Raw genomic sequence first — 17452 nt, forward strand, 5'->3', positions numbered from 1 at the left:
ACACAGTTTTGAGACTTGCCTGGTTGAAATCCCCAGCCGCCACGAAAAGAGCGTCAGGATGTGCCGTCTGCTGCTCGTTGACGATGTTGTAAAGTTGACTCATCGCTTCCTTCACATTAGCCTCTGGTGGTACATAGACTGCTACGATGATGACCGCCGGTTCCGGTTCCGGCCATATTATTTGCCTGGGGTAATTTCGCATGCCATTGTGCTAACTGTTTACATCCTCCCTTCTGCCAACCCAACCACGCCGTGTAACATCATCCACACCTCTATAGCTCCATTGCTGTGAAATACATCATTGGCTCTATGGGGGTCATGTTGTTTGACTTCTGTGCTTTCAATGACATCCAGCTGGCTCTACTGGGTGAAAAACTGACAGTGATGCAGGTGGATGCTGCCCCTTGTGTCCTGGCTTGTCAACTACCTGATTGGCAGGCCACAGAATGTGCACTTGCAACACTGAATAAATACTCCCACCCCTCCTCTTCACCCTCCACATCAGTGGTTCCCAAACCAGTCCTCAAGGACGCCTTGTCCAGCAGGTTTTTGTTCCAGATCTACTCTGGCGCATTTGACCCAATTAAGGCCCATGCACCTTCATGAATACCCTTTTCAGGTAGAGCTTTTCCAACCAATCAGCATGAAGCCCTTAAATGGTTGAGGTGTGAAAGAGTAAAGCTGAAACAAAATCCTGCAGGACAAGCGGCCCCTGGTTTGGTTTGGGAACCACTTCTCTACATCATGGACTTCAGCTACCACTCAGAGTCTTCCCACTTTAGGAAGTTCTCTGATGTCTCTGCAATAGTTGGATGTATCAGGAATGGTGAGGAGGCTTAGTGCAAGACTGAATTTTGTCACATGGTGTGAAGAGAAGCATCTGCAGCTCAACATGGCAATGACTAGGTAATTAGTTGTGCATCTGAGGAGGGCCAAGGCACTGTTGACTGCTGTTTGCATCCACCAGGTCAGTCTGGACATCATGGAGGACTGCCTGGGAGTGTACATAGGCAATAAACTGATCTGGGCAAAGAACGCTGAAGCCCTCTACAAGGAAGAGCCAGAGTGTAAGCCTTCTGTGGAGGCCAGATATCCCGAGACAATGACACTGAATCCACATTTTTGCCAAGATTTGGGCTTTTAAAGGCTGTGGTCTTAAACGTTTGATCAGCTGATGAACAGCTTATTTCAGTTTAATGGTTGTTTGCAATAAATTGCTTACTTAAACTTTTTTTTTTTGTCTCACTCCCATTTCTTCTTTTTGCATTTTAAAGCTCTACTTAGAACCTTCTTAAGATCCAACAATACAAAATGTAAATGTTAAATAACTCTAAATATGTTTTATATTTTAGATTCCTCAAACTAGCCACCCTTTGCTTTGCTGACAGCGCTGCAAACCCTTGGCCTTCTCTCAGAGAGCTTCATGATGTAGTCACCTAAAATGGTTTTCACTTCACAGGTGTTCCTTGTCAGGGTTCATTTGTGGAATTTCTTGCCTTCTTAATGGGGATGGGACCATCAGCTGTGTTGTGCAGAAGTCAGGTTGGTACACAGCTGACAGCCCTATTTGACAACTGTTAGAATTCATATTATGGCAAGAACCAATCAGCTAAGTAAAGAGAAACGACAGTCCATCATTACTTTAAGAGCTGAAGGTCAGTCAGTCCAGAAAATTGCAAAAACTTTAAATGTGTCCCCAAGTGCAGTCGCAAAAACCATCAATTGCTATGACGAAACTGGCTCACATGAGGACCGCCCCAGGAAAGGAAGACCAAGAGTCACCTCTGCTGCTGAGGATAAGTTCATCCGAGTCACCAGCCTCAGAAATCGCAAGTTAACAGGACCTTCGATTAGAGCCCAGATAAATGCCACACAGAGTTCTAGTGGCAGACACATCTCTACATCAACTGTGCAGAGGAGACTGCGCCAATCAGGCCTTTATGGTCAAATAGCTGCTAAGAAACCACTGCTAAGGAAAAGCAACAAGCAGAAGTGATTTGTTTGGGCCAAGAAACACAAGGAATGGACATTAGACCAGTGGAAATCCGTGCTTTGGTCTGATGAATCCAAATTTGAGATCTTTGGTTCCACCTGTCGTGTCTTTGTGAGACGCAGAAAAGGTGAACGGATGGTCTTTACATGCATGGTTACCACTGTGAAGCATGGAGGAGGAGGTGTGATGGTGTGGGGGTGCTTTGCTGGTGACACTATTGGGGATTTATTGAAAAATTGGATACCTGACAGAAAATGACACTGAATCCACATTTTTGCGAAGATTTGGGCTTTTAAAGGCTGTGGTCTTAAACTTTTGTTCAGCTGATGAACAGCCTATTTCAGTTTAATGGCTGTTTGCAATAAATTGCTTACTCAATTTTTTTTTTTTTTTTTTTGTCTCACTCCCATTTCTTCTTTTTGCACTTTGAAGCTCTACTTAGAACCTTCTGAAGATCCAACAGTGCAAAATGTAAATTCTTGCAGTTTTTCAACTGGTCTTAAAATTTTGATCAGGAGTGTATATATAAATATGTATTTTTTTCCCCCTACAAATCTCTAAAGCACATTTTTATATCTCTTATTTTGTGAGTCACTCCAACTGAGCAAATTTTCTTATTCTGATTCTGATTTTGATTAATAAGCATGAAAAGTTAATTAGCTCTTTCATGGCCCATGATTAACCTTTCCACAATGTTTTGTGTAAATCCATTCATACCTTTTTGAATAACCTGCTAACAACCATGCAGACATACAAACATATGGAATGGGATGAAAATCTAACTCCAGTGGCAGAGGTAATCAAGCTGGCAGTGATCATCATAAGTTTTTGATGCAATTTCTAGGCCCTCTCAGTAGCCCTCAGTAGCTCTGTGTTCAAGGTGGATATAAAGTTGACTTGCCCTGACATTCACTTGTTTGCTCTCTATCTTTACCACCCAGGTTTACTACGTACCGGCTACTATGACCTCCTCATTGATATCCACTTGAGCAGCTACGCCACAGCTCGCCTCATGATGAACAATGAGTACATTGTTCCTATGACTGAAGAAACCAAGAGCATCACTCTCTTCCCTGATGAGAAGAAGAAACATGGCCTTCCCGGAATTGGCCTTAGCACCTCCTTGCGACCCAGAATGCACTTCTCCTCCCCAAATTTTGTCTGTGGTAATGAATCATCTGAACGCAACAGTGGGAACAATGGATCAGGATCAGAACACTGTTTCCAGTACAGTCCTGAGTTCCCATTAGACATACTGAAAACCAAAACCATTGAAATGCTAACAGAAGCAGTCCGTGAGGGGAGCATGCATGTGCGTGATCCAATAGGTGGCAGCACTGAGTTTCTGTTTGTCCCCCTCATCAAGCTGTTCTACACATTGCTAATCATGGGAATTTTCCAAAATGGAGATCTGAAGAATGTCCTTCAGCTGATTGAGCCATCTGTGTTTTCTGAAGGAGGGGAGGGACAGGAGGACATGCACATGGAGGAGGAGATTGGGAAGGAAGTGGAGACTGATAAAGAAGGAGGAGATGGGGGGGGCAGAGAAGAAGGGGGGGAGCAGGAAGGAGGGAGTAAGATGCTTAAGGAAGGACTGTTACAGATGAAGCTACCAGAACCAGTTAAACTTCAGGTGAGACTATATATTGAACTTCACACTAGTTAAGCAGGTTTTTACTGGTTTTAACTGGATTTTAAACGTGCTCTTTCCGTGTGCATTTAAAAGCTCCCATGTGAATTAATTCAAGTAATTTCAAAACAGTGACTTAGATTGAACTGTAGCTTTTTAAATGTGTAGCATTGTCCATGGATAGATAAATTGGTGATGTTGAGGACTGAACAGTATTGGGTAAGTTATTCTAAAAGTGTGCACAAGTTACTCATTACTTTCTACAAATTGCAAGCTACTCTTGTTGCAAAGTAATTACATTACTAATTACCTTGTTACCTCGTTATTAGGAAAAGTAATCTGATTACAGTTGTCCCTCGCTATAACGCGGTTCACCTTTTGCGCCCTCGCAGTTTCGCGGATTATTTTAAGTGGAATTTTGCATGCTTTTTTTTTTTTTTTTTTTTTTAAAGTGCATTGTGTTCTGCGTCCTGATTGGCTAAGGGACTGTAGACCATTGTCAATCAATCTCCTCCGTGCCGTGTCTCATGTACAGTACAGAATGCGTTCATTGTATAATACTGGACTTATTTTTCTATGACAGTTTGAACTTTGAGAGTGTTTAAACAAGAGAGAAAAGTGAGAAAATGTTAATGCCTGTCTGAGAAAAGTGTATAAAGTGTGTAGTGAGGGGTTTTACAGCCTTAAAACATCTATAATAATTGTAAAAAATAAAGTTGACTACTTTGCGGATTTCGCCTATTGCGGGTTATTTTTAGAACGTAACTCCCGCGATAAACGAGGGACCACTGTACAGTAATCTGAGTAAAATAATTCTAATTACTCCCGACACTGGGACTGAGGATGTATGGATTGTCCAACCCAATGTGATACAATTGTGTTTTCCTATTTGTTGAGATCTACATTTTAGTTGACTCAAGACTCTTGGTGTGTTTGTAGTAGGGCTAGGCGATATGGCCTCAAATCAATATCACGATATATTGAGCACCTCACCTCGATAACGATAAGTGGATGTTAACTACTTGCTATAACTGCTGTATGTACAGAAGTCAGACATGCAAACTCCTCAGAGTAAAAAAGGTGACAGTGTCACGGGGGTCCGGGGAGGGGGCGCTCTACATGTAGTACAGCGTCTTAAAAGGGACATGAACATGCCAACCTACACACAGACAAAAAAGACAAAAACGACTTTTTTTTTTTTTTTTTTTTTTAAATACCGGACATACCGACATGAGCAAAGTGATGTCGGTTATCGTCATAAATTTCAGTATCGGTAAATTTTCGGTATATCGCCCTACCCCAGTGTGTAGCTAACCTATATGTGTGTGTGTCTTAGATGTGTCATCTGCTGCAGTACCTATGTGACTGCCAGGTTCGTCATCGTATCGAGGCAGTGGTGGCCTTTTCTGATGATTTTGTGGCCTGTCTCCAAGAAAACCAGCGCTTCCGCTACAATGAAGTGATGCAAGCACTCAACATGTCTGCTGCACTCACTGCCAAGAAGACCAAAGAGTTCCGATCACCTCCACAGGAACAGGTGAGTAGAGTACAGAGGCAGGGCTCAAAAGTACAATGGTATTTGACACAACTGATACCAAAATTAACCTCTTGCACACTGCAATGTGATGCACTTATGCTCCAAAAGCTTCACTTCAGTTTACTTCCCTCCAGCTACTAGTTTGCTGCTATTATGCTAAGCCGCTACTGAGACTATATTTAAATAGTGCTTTTTTTTTTTTTTTTTTTTTTTTTTTTTTTTTACACCTGTCTGTTGTTGTTTGGTCAATATTGTTTGTTTTCTTTACAGTGTATTGTGTTGTGTATTGTTTTTGTGTACTGCTTGTACAGTAAGATGTTTGTGTAGGACTTCTCTGTAGATTGTGCAAAGTCCAGTTGACTTTGTTTCAACTCTGTGTGGATGTTTGTATAGTACTTGGCTAGCAGGTGTTAGCAACAGTAGTGCAAGCTTTGATTGTACTGTTTTTTATTTAGTATTTTTGCACAGTATTTGGTCTGGCTTTGAAACATGAAGAAAAGCACTGTAAAGTTGATGATGAGTGAGGTCAAACAGTTTTGTTCATTTGTTCCATTGACTCATACATACAGTCAGGTCCATAAATATTTGGACAATGACACAATATTCATGTTTTTTCCCTTGTGCACCACCAACAGTGGATTTGAACTGGAGTGTTCAAAATGTGATTCAAGTGTAGACTTTGAGCTTTAATTTAAAGGAATGAACAAAGATATGGTTAACCATTTAGGAATTACAGTCAGTTTTATACATTGTCACACCATTTTCATAGGCTCAAAAGAAATTGAGCAAACTATACAAAAACACACATAACTGCAATTAAAGGATTATATTCAATATTTGGAGGAAAATCCTTTGCAGTCTATGGCTGCCTGAAGTCTGGAACACATGGACAACATCACCGAATTCTGAGTTTCTGAGTGGGTCTTTTGGCCTTCAATTTGGTGTTCAGCAAGTGGAAAGCAGCTCAGTTCTGTTGAGGTCTGGGAACTGACTTGGCCATTGAGGAATATTCCACTTCTTTGCTTTCAGTAAGTCTTTGGTTGCTTTCACAGTATGTTTTGGATCACTGTCCATCTGCACTGTGAAGCACCGTCCTATCAGTTTTGTGGCATTTGGCTGAATCTGAGCTGATATTATAACCCTATAAACATCAGAATTGATCCTGCTCCTTCCATCAGCAGTCACATCATCAATAAACACTATTCTCCTAGGTCCACTGGCAGCCATACATACCCATGCCATAACACTGCCTCCTCCATGCTGGACAGATGATGTGCTCTGCTTTGGGTCTGTTCCTTTCATTCTCCACACTTTTCTCTTCCCATCTGTCAAAAGAACCTGGTTCCAGAATTGGGCAGACTTTCTTAGATGTTTTTTTTTGGGAAGTCTAATCTGGCTTTCCTGTTCTTGAGTGACACCAGTGGTTTGTACCTTGCTGTATTCCCTCTGTATTTATTTTCTTGCAAACGTCTCTTGACTGTAGATTTGGACAGTGACATGCCTACCTTATTGAGAGTGTTTTTGACTTCCCTAGATGTTGTGAATGGGTTGGTTCTTCATCAGGGAAAGAATTCTTCAGTCATCCACTTTAGATGTCCTCTGTGGTCTACCAGGTCTTTTGGTGTTGCTGAGCTTACCGGTGCATTCCTTCTTTTTCAGGATATACCAAACTGTTGATTTGGGTACTCCTAAAGTTGCTGCTATCTGTCTGATAGATTTTTTTTTTTTGAGCCTAATGATGGCCTCCTTCACCTGCAGAGACACCTCTTTGGATCACATGTTGAGGGTTCTGATAAACAGTTACCAAATGTATAAGACTGGCTGTAATTCATAAACGGTTAATACCATATTTTTCTTCTCCCTCTTAAATTAAAGGTGAATGTCTGCACTTCAGTCACGTCTCAATTACTCCATTTCAAATCCACTGTTGGTGGTGCACAAGGGGAAAATTATGACTATTGTGTGACTGTCGAAATACTTACGGACCTAACCGTAGTGTAATAATAACAAATGTCTAATGCAGTTAGGTTATGGGGCTATCTTTTACACTCACTGACATCATACTCCCAATACTTAAAATCCATGTCAGTCTGATGTGTTCAGTCTGGTCTTAATTATCTCAAACACTAGTATGTTGGTGCACTTCTAACATGACAAAGTCTACTGGGACTAGAGAGTCCACTGGGACTAGTAAGTCCGCTGGGTTTCAATCAGGTCTTCTGCTCAGAAATGCCTACTTTGGACTGTCTGGTGATTGTGAGCCTATCCCTTCAGATGGTCATTTTCCATTTTGTCTTAAACTCAGCATTAACTGGGAAGGATTGAAAACTCAAGGATGAAAGCTTGGCTAGCGAGGAGCAAGGCACAACTGAACAAAACTCTGTCAAGCTGCACCTCCTTACTCATCAGTTTGACAGTTCTTTTCTTCATACATCAATCAGAGAAAAAACACAACAAAAAAACACAAACTAACACTAATATACAATCGCTGAGACTGGCTAGCTGACTGCTGTACAAGGAGTCTTAAAGGAGACTCATTGCAAGACGTCTTCACTGTGGTTCACAGGCGGTGTTACTGTGCGCTCACACAGGCAGCAGCTCTATTGTTTTAAGTTTACTGAAGATAGAGTTCTTTTGTGTTTGATTACTGCAGAGTAGAACTCTGCAGAGTAGAGCTCTGCAGTAATAAAATATTTCTTATTTACATCTTGACTATATATATATTTTTTTTTTTTTTAAATCTTTTTTTATCTTTTACTAATAACTGCAATCATTATTATGGCCCACAATGAAATTACTGTAAAACATGTTCACTTGATAAATGTAGTGGATCAATCCAATGAGTCATGGGAGGAGGTGGTACACAATATGGATCTTCAAGGAAAGAATTCAACTGTTGTGACTCAAGAGGAGATTCTGTGGTATAAAGTGATGTATAACATTTTTAAACTGGTCAGTTATCTCTTCGTGCACCACAGTGGTGGATCCTGATCCAGTCCTAATTTGGGGGATTAAGCAAGAGGCCTCATATTTCCGGATCTGGTGAGCAAGCAGTTTAAGCTTGTCACCCTGTTTGTTATACCCTTGTTTACTTGTTTTGAAGCATCAGACACTGTTTGTATAGGTCCGGTAGAGGATCTAATGCATATTGTTCATCTAATGCGGAAATTGAAAGACTGTGAAGCCTCAGAGAGCGACTTTTGTTAAGATTGTCTGTATAAGAGATTATTTGGCTGTGCAGGATTACTAGGTGTTTCCTATAGACTGGCATAAGACATATCCGGGGTTGAATTTATTTCTAGGAATGCGGTAATCTTTGTAGAGATAAACTGAACAAAACTCTTATCTGTGAGCAAAAGTGAGTATAGCTGCCACTGGTAACGCCTGGGAGGACCCTGCAGAAGTCCCATCTTAAGACTCAGAGGAGTGTTATTGGATTTGACTGTCCCTTCATCTGAAGACCTCTGCATGTTGGACAAGAGTTTTTAATCTATAAAAAATAATCAGTGCTGGAGTAGGTTCTATTAATAAAGAAAAAAAGCATATTGTTTGACTGAGGGATGTCAAAAACGCCCTGAATTACAATTTTGCCCCCAAATTCACAGATATTCATTCATTCGCAGGAAAAGTGGGAAAACATATCAGTTGCTCATTGCACCATCTACCATCACACACAATATGCACTGGGTTTTGTAGTATTTCCACTAGTAGGGACGACTGTGGCCAGTTAATGTAGTTTTTCTCCAGTCGTATTGAACTAGTGGATTAAAAAAAAGAAAAAAAAAACAGTACTGTACGCATTTGCACTGTTAAAACTGCAGTTTTTACATAATGCAAGCTACTCCAAGAGTGAGATGATTATTTCTGTCAAACATAAAAAATGAATAAACTAGCAACACACAGTGTAGTTAAGATGGTAGATTAATTACAGTGGTGGAAAAAAGTTTTTGGACACCCCATGTATTTATGAAATATTGCATTAAGAATCACTCTTAGGTCTTCAGGTGCAATTTCTTAGTATAGTCACAGCCAAAAATACTAAACAAATCCTAAAAAAAGCCATTAAAAACTTAAAATTGATTGGTTCCATAAAAATACATAAGAAATTTGGAGTATTGGGTCATTTTGGTACCAGTGATGAAGGTCGTTCTTTTTATTAAAAGACACATTTTTGTTGCCAAGCTTCGTGTCTATATAAAGCCAACACATTTGAAAGTTCTTCAGACACAAAAATGGCTAAAACAAGGAACCTAACGCAGGAAACACGCCTGAAGATAAAGATTCTCAGCCAGGAAGGGTACAGCTGCTGCCAGATAGCCAGGAAGTGCAGATGCAGTCCTTCAGCAGTCGGATCCACTCTGCAGAAATACAGACGAACCAACAGCTTGGAAGACAAACCAAGATCTGGGCGTCCAAGGGTTTCTTCAGCAAGAAATGACCACATCCTGATCCGCATGTGCAGGCAAAACCGCTGAATGACATCACAGGAGCTTCAGCAGCAGTGGTCAAACCAAACTGGTGTCCAGTGTTCCACCCACACGAAGCCACACAAGAAGCCCCTGATCAATGAGAGACAGAGGCTAGCCCGGCGTCGTTGGGCCCAGACACACAAGAACTGGACAGCCAGGAACTGGAAGAAGATTCTGTGGTCAGAAGAATTTGTCAAGAATTTAGTTTTGTTAGTTTTTCTTGTAAACAATAAACAAAAAATATAATTTGTATTTGTTTTTATCTGTCTAATGCAGCCACACGTTTTGAAACACAAAAAAGATTTTTCTACAAATATTTCATGATAATATTTGAGATTGTGTAAAATTTTAAGGGTGTCCGAACACTTTTTTCCACCACTGCATATGTGAGGGAACTGCTCCCCAACAAGCCACTGCTGATTGCCAAAAACTGCATGTACTGTATCTGAGATTTATATTCACTCTACACCCACTCTCTGCGATAGTATCGCAGAAAGCATGTAATGAATCTTGTATGTGTATTTCCCCAACAGATCAACATGCTGCTGAATTTTAAGGATGAGAAGCAGGAGTGCCCCTGCCCTGAATACATCAGAGAACAACTGCTGGACTTCCATGAGGATCTCATGATACACTGTGGTAATGATCACCTTAGACTACATATTCAGTGAAGTACACACTAAGATGAAGAAACAACAAAAGTATAGTGAAGTAGTGCTGTCTGCATATTCTGGACATGTTATTTACAACCTTGTTTTAACACACATACAACTATACACATTTGCTTAGCAAGGTCTTGTGCTTGTACATATCTATCTATCTATCTAGATGACTGAATTTTTAAGTGACTTATTTTATCTATCTATCTATCTATCTATCTATCTATCTATCTATCTAGTGCTGGGCGGTATGACCAAAAATGTATATCACGGTATTTTTCAAAATTATAACGGTTTCACGGATGATGGTATTTTCTTTTTTCATGCACGGCTGGGTGTTAACCACATTTTCTAATTATTTAGAGAAGAATTACTGCAGTAAATTAACTCAGAATGACCTATTTTACTGTCATGAGGAATGAATACTGGACGTTAATGTCCACACAACTGGACATTAATGTCCAAGTTGTCCACCCTAGTATTAATACAGGTTTACATGGCAACACAAAATGATGCAAAGAGGTGGCACTCATGATTCTAATGAAGTGAAGGAATCAGAATGCATGCCAGTTGCAGTCAAAATACAGAACCTTTTTATTATGCAAATTTAAGGCCACTTGCATTAATATGCAGACTGATTTGACTGATTTAACAATATGTTAAATTATTATTATTATTTTAAAAATGTGAATTACTTATCAAATACACCTAACAATTGAGCTACCAATGAATGAGCAGTAGTATGCATGTGATAACATAGATTGAAAAATAAGCCGAGGTGATACCACTTCTCTGAATAGAGAAGCTAAGCCAGTGTGCTGCTGTTAGCCAGTGGCAACTCTTCACTTTGTTACACAATCTATGTCAGTGCTCTGCTGTAGCCTGGAAAGTTTCTTTGCTTTTGCCTGAGGGATTTTTTGAAGCCGAAGAACTTCCAAACAGCCGACACAGCTTCTCTTTTTGGTAAAAGTTCTTCAGCTTTATTTTCTGAGTCCCCACTGCTTAGTGAGTGCAACTGCAAAAACAGTTCCCCCTCCAACGATGTCCTGCGGCGCTACGTTCCGCGTGCTGTTCCCAACGTTATGTGCACTACACACACACATACACACACACCGGTATTGGGGTATCTGAAAAATTCATATCATGAAAAAAAAACAAAAAAACACCGGTATTCGGTATGAACCGGTATACCACCCAGCACTCTATCTATCTATCTATCTATCTATCTATAAACCCTAATATGTATTCTGTTTCTCTACCCAACTAGTATTTGCTGCCTCACTGTTTCTTTATGAGGTTGAATCTAATCTCATCTATGAATTGTGTGTGTAGTCAGTTGGCATATCAGCACATGTGAATGCGTATGCGTGAGATTATTACTTCTCTCCTTCCAGGTATAGAGATAGATGATGAGAGGTCACTAGATGCTGACAGTGACTTCACAATCCGAGGTCGACTCCTCTCATTGGTTGAGAAGGTGACCTACCTGAAGAGGAAGATGGCCGACATACCAAAGAAAAAAAAATACAAGAAACCCAGTGAGTCTTCTTTTCTACCCTAAACATACAAAAACTCTGCAAAAAAGGAAGAGGGATATAATCTTTTGAACATTTGGAGAGTTCATTTTCTGAAGTACTGTATATTTATTTTGAAAAAATACTGATACTTGAAGGTTGTAATGAAATAGTTTAAAGGATGTTGCATTTAATTACCAACCTTTGAGATGTCATTTGGTTTAGTGTTGTGCTGTCAGTTTTTGAGTCAGTCAGGGCCATTGATTATGAAATTCTAGTTCAAACTTTCATGCATTATTTGCATTAGAAAGTTTTCAGTGCAACTGATGTGAAAGTTGTTGCGATCGCCTAGGTTTATTGCCAAACTGTTACTTAAATATAGATTATGTTGCCAACCATCACAATTCCATACAGGCTACCCTTTCTCATACATGTTCACACACCCTGCTCTGTGATTTTTTTCCTTATGGTATTTTTGGGAAGTCAGTATGGTGACTGACACTGGCAAATGAAGAAGAGAGCAGTACAACTTCCAGACTTGCTAGCCTACTTAGGCCATTTGCATGATGTAGAGTCCACATTGCCACCTCACTCGTTGCGTTGATGGCATTAGTTTTCCAGGATCATGCATATCACCACCATAATGCTATTGGTATCCCTTAGGCAGAAACTTTGGGGATTTATCAGACATCAATCCCACCACGGTGACTGTGAGTGGGGCCTGTGACAACTGCAGACAGCTTTTTTTGTCTTGCCTTACTTTTTGGGTTTGTGAATATTGTTGTCTTTTTGGCTGTGGCTGTAGTGAGCTCTTGAGTTTCTGCTTAGTTGGATTACCTCCATGTTTTGAGTTAGATTTGGATTACTGGGAAAACTCAAGGTGGATTATTTTTTGTTTTACGAATGGAAAATGCTATAAGTGTTGTTTGCCAGATAAACCCGAACTGGAGTATTTTTGGACAGTTTGTTTCGAATTGTTTATTGCTAATGAGTGTTGTTGGTTCACATGCAAATTAGAAATAAAATAGTTTTTGTTGACAAAAATAATGGGGGTTTATGTGAAAAAAAACTTGCATCTAATACATCCTTTGCATCCATCTAATACATGTATCCATTGTGGGTTTTGAACACCATTTTCTTGAAATAGTTGTCAGATGCTACAACAAGAGTCAAGTCAAGTGGACAAACAATGCAACAAAGCACAAATGTGGCACCCCTTATCTCGTTATATTTAATATATAATGACAGTAAAGTTTTCTATTTCTGCATTGGAGGATATCTTAGAAAATTCCCTACATGAAAATTTTGATACCCTGTTGGCAATAGATGTCCATGGTCAGTCCAGTATCAGGGTATTTGGCCTCAACAAAGATGTGGAAGGGGGACATCCTATGGAATTCATGACATCATTCTTCAAGCAGGTATTAAAAGATAAAAATCTACCTTGCCAATCTGAAGTGGAAATTGTGCATAGAGTGGGGCCTGCAGTAAAGTCTGGTTCAAGACCCATGATTGTAGACTGATACCCACAGAAATGTGGGTATCAGTCTACAAAACACCGTTGTGAATGGTGAAATAGTTGTGTACATTATACCTTCCATGCATAGTGGGCTTCGTAACTATAGTTTTGACAGATTTTTTGGTTCCTTGTTTGTGTTCAGATTGGTTTTGTCATCTGAAATATTTGGTATTCCTATAGTTGGATATCTTTTGTCTTAAAATTCTTGTCAGATTATAGCGGCATATCTCATTTTGAAACAACAGCAAATTATAAATATTAAAGAACTAAGATTTTTGCTGCTGACATCTGTCTCTCTGTTTTTGTCTCATCTCTGTCTCTGTTCACTCTCTGTCTCTCTCTTCAGGTACATTACAGCAGTTGATTTCAGAGACAATGGTTCGCTGGGCTCAAGAGTCAGTTATTGAGGATCCTGAGCTTGTCAGAGCAATGTTTGTTCTGCTGCACCGACAGTATGATGGCATTGGTGGACAGGTGTGTGTGTGTCCCATATCATTTATAACATACCTATACATACAGTACAGGCCAAAAGTTTGGACACACCTTCTCATTCAATGCGTTTTCTTTATTTTCATGACTATTTACATTGTAGATTCTCACTGAAGGAATCAAAACTATGAATGAACACATGTGGAGTTATGTACTTAACAAAAAAAGGTGAAATAACTGAAAACATGTTTTATATTCTAGTTTCTTCAAAATAGCCACCCATTGCTCTGATTACTGCTTTGCACACTCTTGGCATTCTCTCGATGAGCTTCAAGAGGTAGTCACCTGAAATGGTCTTCACTTCACCGGTGTGCCTTATCAGGGTTAATTAGTGGAATTTCTTGCTTTATCAGTGGGGTTGGGACCATCAGTTGTGTTGTGCAGAAGTCAGGTTACTACACAGCCGACAGCCCTATTGGACAACTGTTAAAATTCATATTAGGGCAAGAACCAATCAGCTAACTAAAGAAAAACGAGTGGCCATCATTACTTTAAGAAATGAAGGTCAGTCAGTCTGGAAAATTGCAAAAACTTTAAATGTGTCCCCAAGTGGAGTGGCAAAAACCATCAAGCGCTACAACGAAACTGCCATACATGAGGACCGACCCAGGAAAGGAAGACCAAGAGTCACCTCTGCTTCTGAGGACAAGTTCATCCGAGTCACCAGCCTCAGAAATCGCAAGTTAACAGCAGCTCAGATCAGAGACCAGATAAATGCCACACAGAGTTCTAGCAGCAGACCCATCTCTAGAACAACTGTTAAGAGGAGACTGCGCCAATCAGGCCTTCATGGTCAAATAGCTGCTAGGAAACCACTGCTAAGGAGAGGCAACAAGCAGAAGAGATTTGTTTGGGCCAAGAAACACAAGGAATGGACATTAGACCAGTGGAAATCTGTGCTTTGGTCTGACGAGTCCAAATTTGAGATCTTTGGTTCCAACCGCCGTGTCTTTGTGAGACGCAGAAAAGGTGAACGGATGGATTCCACATGCCTGGTTCCCACTGTGTAGCATGGAGGAGGAGGTGTGATGGTGTGGGGGTGTTTTGCTGGTGACACTGTTGGGGATTTATTCAAAATTGAAGGCACACTGAACCAGCATGGCTACCACAGCATCCTGCAGCGACATGCCATCCCATCCGGTTTGCGTTTAGTTGGGCGATCATTTATTTTTCAACAGGACAATGACCCCAAACACACCTCCAGGCTGTGTAAGGGCTATTTGACCAAGAAGGAGAGTGATGGAGTGCTGCGGCAGATGACCTGGCCTCCACAGTAACCGGACCTGAACCCAATCCAGATGGTTTGGGGTGAGCTGGACTGCAGAGTGAAGGCAAAGGGGCCAACAAGTGCTAAACACCTCTGGGAACTCCTTCAAGACTGTTGGAAAACCATTTCAGGTGACTACCTCTTGAAGCTCATCGAGAGAATGCCAAGAGTGTGCAAAGCAGTAATCAGAGCAAAGGGTGGCTATTTTGAAGAAACTAGAATATAAAACATGTTTTCAGTTATTTCACCTTTTTTTTGTTAAGTACATAACTCCACATGTGTTCATTCATAGTTTTGATTCCTTCAGTTAGAATCTACAATGTAAATAGTCATGAAAATAAAGAAAACGCATTGAATGAGAAGGTGTGTCCAAACTTTTGGCCTGTACTGTACCATTTAGAAAGTATTCAGACCCCCTTCACTTTTTCACTTTTGTTATGTTGCAGCCTGATGCTACAATCATTTAAATTCATTTTTTGTCATTAATCTACACTCAGTACCTTATACTGACAAAGTGAAAACAGAATTTTAGAAATTTATGCAAATTTATTAAAAGGAAAAACTGAAATCACATTGACATAAGTACTCAGACCCTTTGGTCAAAGCCATGAGGTCAAAGGAACTGCCTGCCTGGAAGGTTACAAAAAAATTCTGCTGCACTGAAGGTTCCCAAGAGCACAGTGGCCTTCATAATTCTCAAATGGAAGAAGTTTGGCACCAGGATATAATGGGGTACTGAGTGTAGATTAATGAGAGAAAAAAATGAATTTAAACGATTGTAGCATCAGGCTGCAACATAACAAAAGTGAAAAAAGTGCAGGGGGTCTGAATATTTTCTGAATGCACTGTAAGTATTGCAACAGTACTTGGTTCTTCATCGATACCTTGTTGCACACACAGTAGTGTTCAGTTCAATTCAACATCATTACTATAAATAGTGTATGTATTAAAATTATATTGGAAAAAATTTATTCTGTAAAAAGTTTTCATCAGTAAAATAGGTAAAATGATGCAACAATACATAATCAAAAATATCTATATATCTGTCTAGCAAGTATAGCCACAAGTGGCAACGGACAGAGTCCGTACACTAAATGCTGCCAGTTATGAATTGGAGGAGGAGTAGAAATGTTTCCACTGGCCTAATACCATCATAAATGAAGAGCTCTGGCAAACCACTCAGCAAGAGCCAATTGAAACCCATATTAAATGCAGGAAATGGGGCTGGATCGGGCACACCTTGAGAAAACCATCCTCCAACATGACCAGGCAGGCCTTAACCTGGAATCCACAGGGGAAAAGGAAGCCAGGAAGACCTAGAAACAGCTGGAAAAGGTCTGTCGCGGCAGAACTCAAGGAAACAAGAACATCATGGAAGGAAGCAGAGAAAATTTCCCAACATCAAACCAGCTGGAGGAAGTTCATGAATGACCTATGCTCCCCAAAGAGCAAAAGGGTTAAAATGAAACAAATGGTTCTGGGAGAAGGAGCATACATGGTGTGAGAGGTCAGAAGGGCTGCAGGCTCCTCATGGCCTGTCAAACAATGTATTACAATGTATTAATATATTTTATCATGTCCCAAAGAGTGAACAATTATAAGTCCAGTAGTTGAGACCACCGGGCAGTAACGAACTTGCGCAAATACCCGCAGTCGATGCTTAAGAGGCAACAAACAAAAATGCCATCCTCTGGAGTAGGATCCATCTTCACCACCAGATTTGACAAATTAGAATCAAAATTGAAGTTCCGCACCTTAACTCCTCAACTCATACACTGTTGTAAGTGATGCATATTAGAGCAAAAGAGTAATTGATGGATGAAATTCATGATTAGGGAGTTAAGATTGACTCTCAGGAAAATCAAATCTCTTAACTTGAGAAGAAATTTACAGCAGTCTATTGACTATATTGGTCAGCTTGAACACCGACACTGTCAAAACAACTTGAGACAAAAGATATGCCATTGGTTGCCTTTTTGGTTAAAGTCTTTGAGAACTGGAGCATAATTCTTATGGAAGAGGATTTGAAAGAGCGTTGGGCCAATTGCGGACAATGCCAAATACCCTCGGGCAATCATATTTAGGCTACATCATTACCAGAAGAAACTGCAGATTTTGAAACTGACCATAGGGGGGCAAGATGCGTATAACTTCAGAGTGGTGCCAGACTTGTCTGTGCAGCTTTGCTCAAGGAGGTAATAGTTTCGGCCGTTAAGAGAACAACTACACTGGCTGGATCTCAACTTAAATACGCCAGGCAACTTTATGTTTTGAGGAAGGAGGAAAAAATGATGAGCTTCAGATCCCTAGAAGAGGCAAAAGGGGGAGTACACAAAAGTTGAGTTTATTGAGATTTTTGGCAGGGCTGCCATTGA

At 40.3% G+C, this 17452-nt stretch overlaps 1 protein-coding gene across 1 annotated transcript in view; it reads left to right on the forward strand.

Annotated features, from left to right (window-relative positions):
• The window catches only part of ryr2a (ryanodine receptor 2a (cardiac)), a 666625-nt gene that overhangs the window by 366762 nt on the left and 282411 nt on the right, over positions 1-17452 (forward strand). The window contains exons 39-43 of the mRNA XM_030078094.1: positions 2935-3626; positions 4960-5160; positions 10163-10268; positions 11683-11826; positions 13668-13795. Of these exons, the coding sequence (XP_029933954.1) occupies positions 2935-3626; positions 4960-5160; positions 10163-10268; positions 11683-11826; positions 13668-13795 (1271 nt within the window). The remainder of the gene's footprint in view (positions 1-2934; positions 3627-4959; positions 5161-10162; positions 10269-11682; positions 11827-13667; positions 13796-17452) is intronic.

The sequence above is a fragment of the Myripristis murdjan genome, chromosome 19 (genome assembly GCF_902150065.1).
Source record: "Myripristis murdjan chromosome 19, fMyrMur1.1, whole genome shotgun sequence".
In the NCBI taxonomy this organism is placed as follows: domain Eukaryota; kingdom Metazoa; phylum Chordata; class Actinopteri; order Holocentriformes; family Holocentridae; genus Myripristis; species Myripristis murdjan.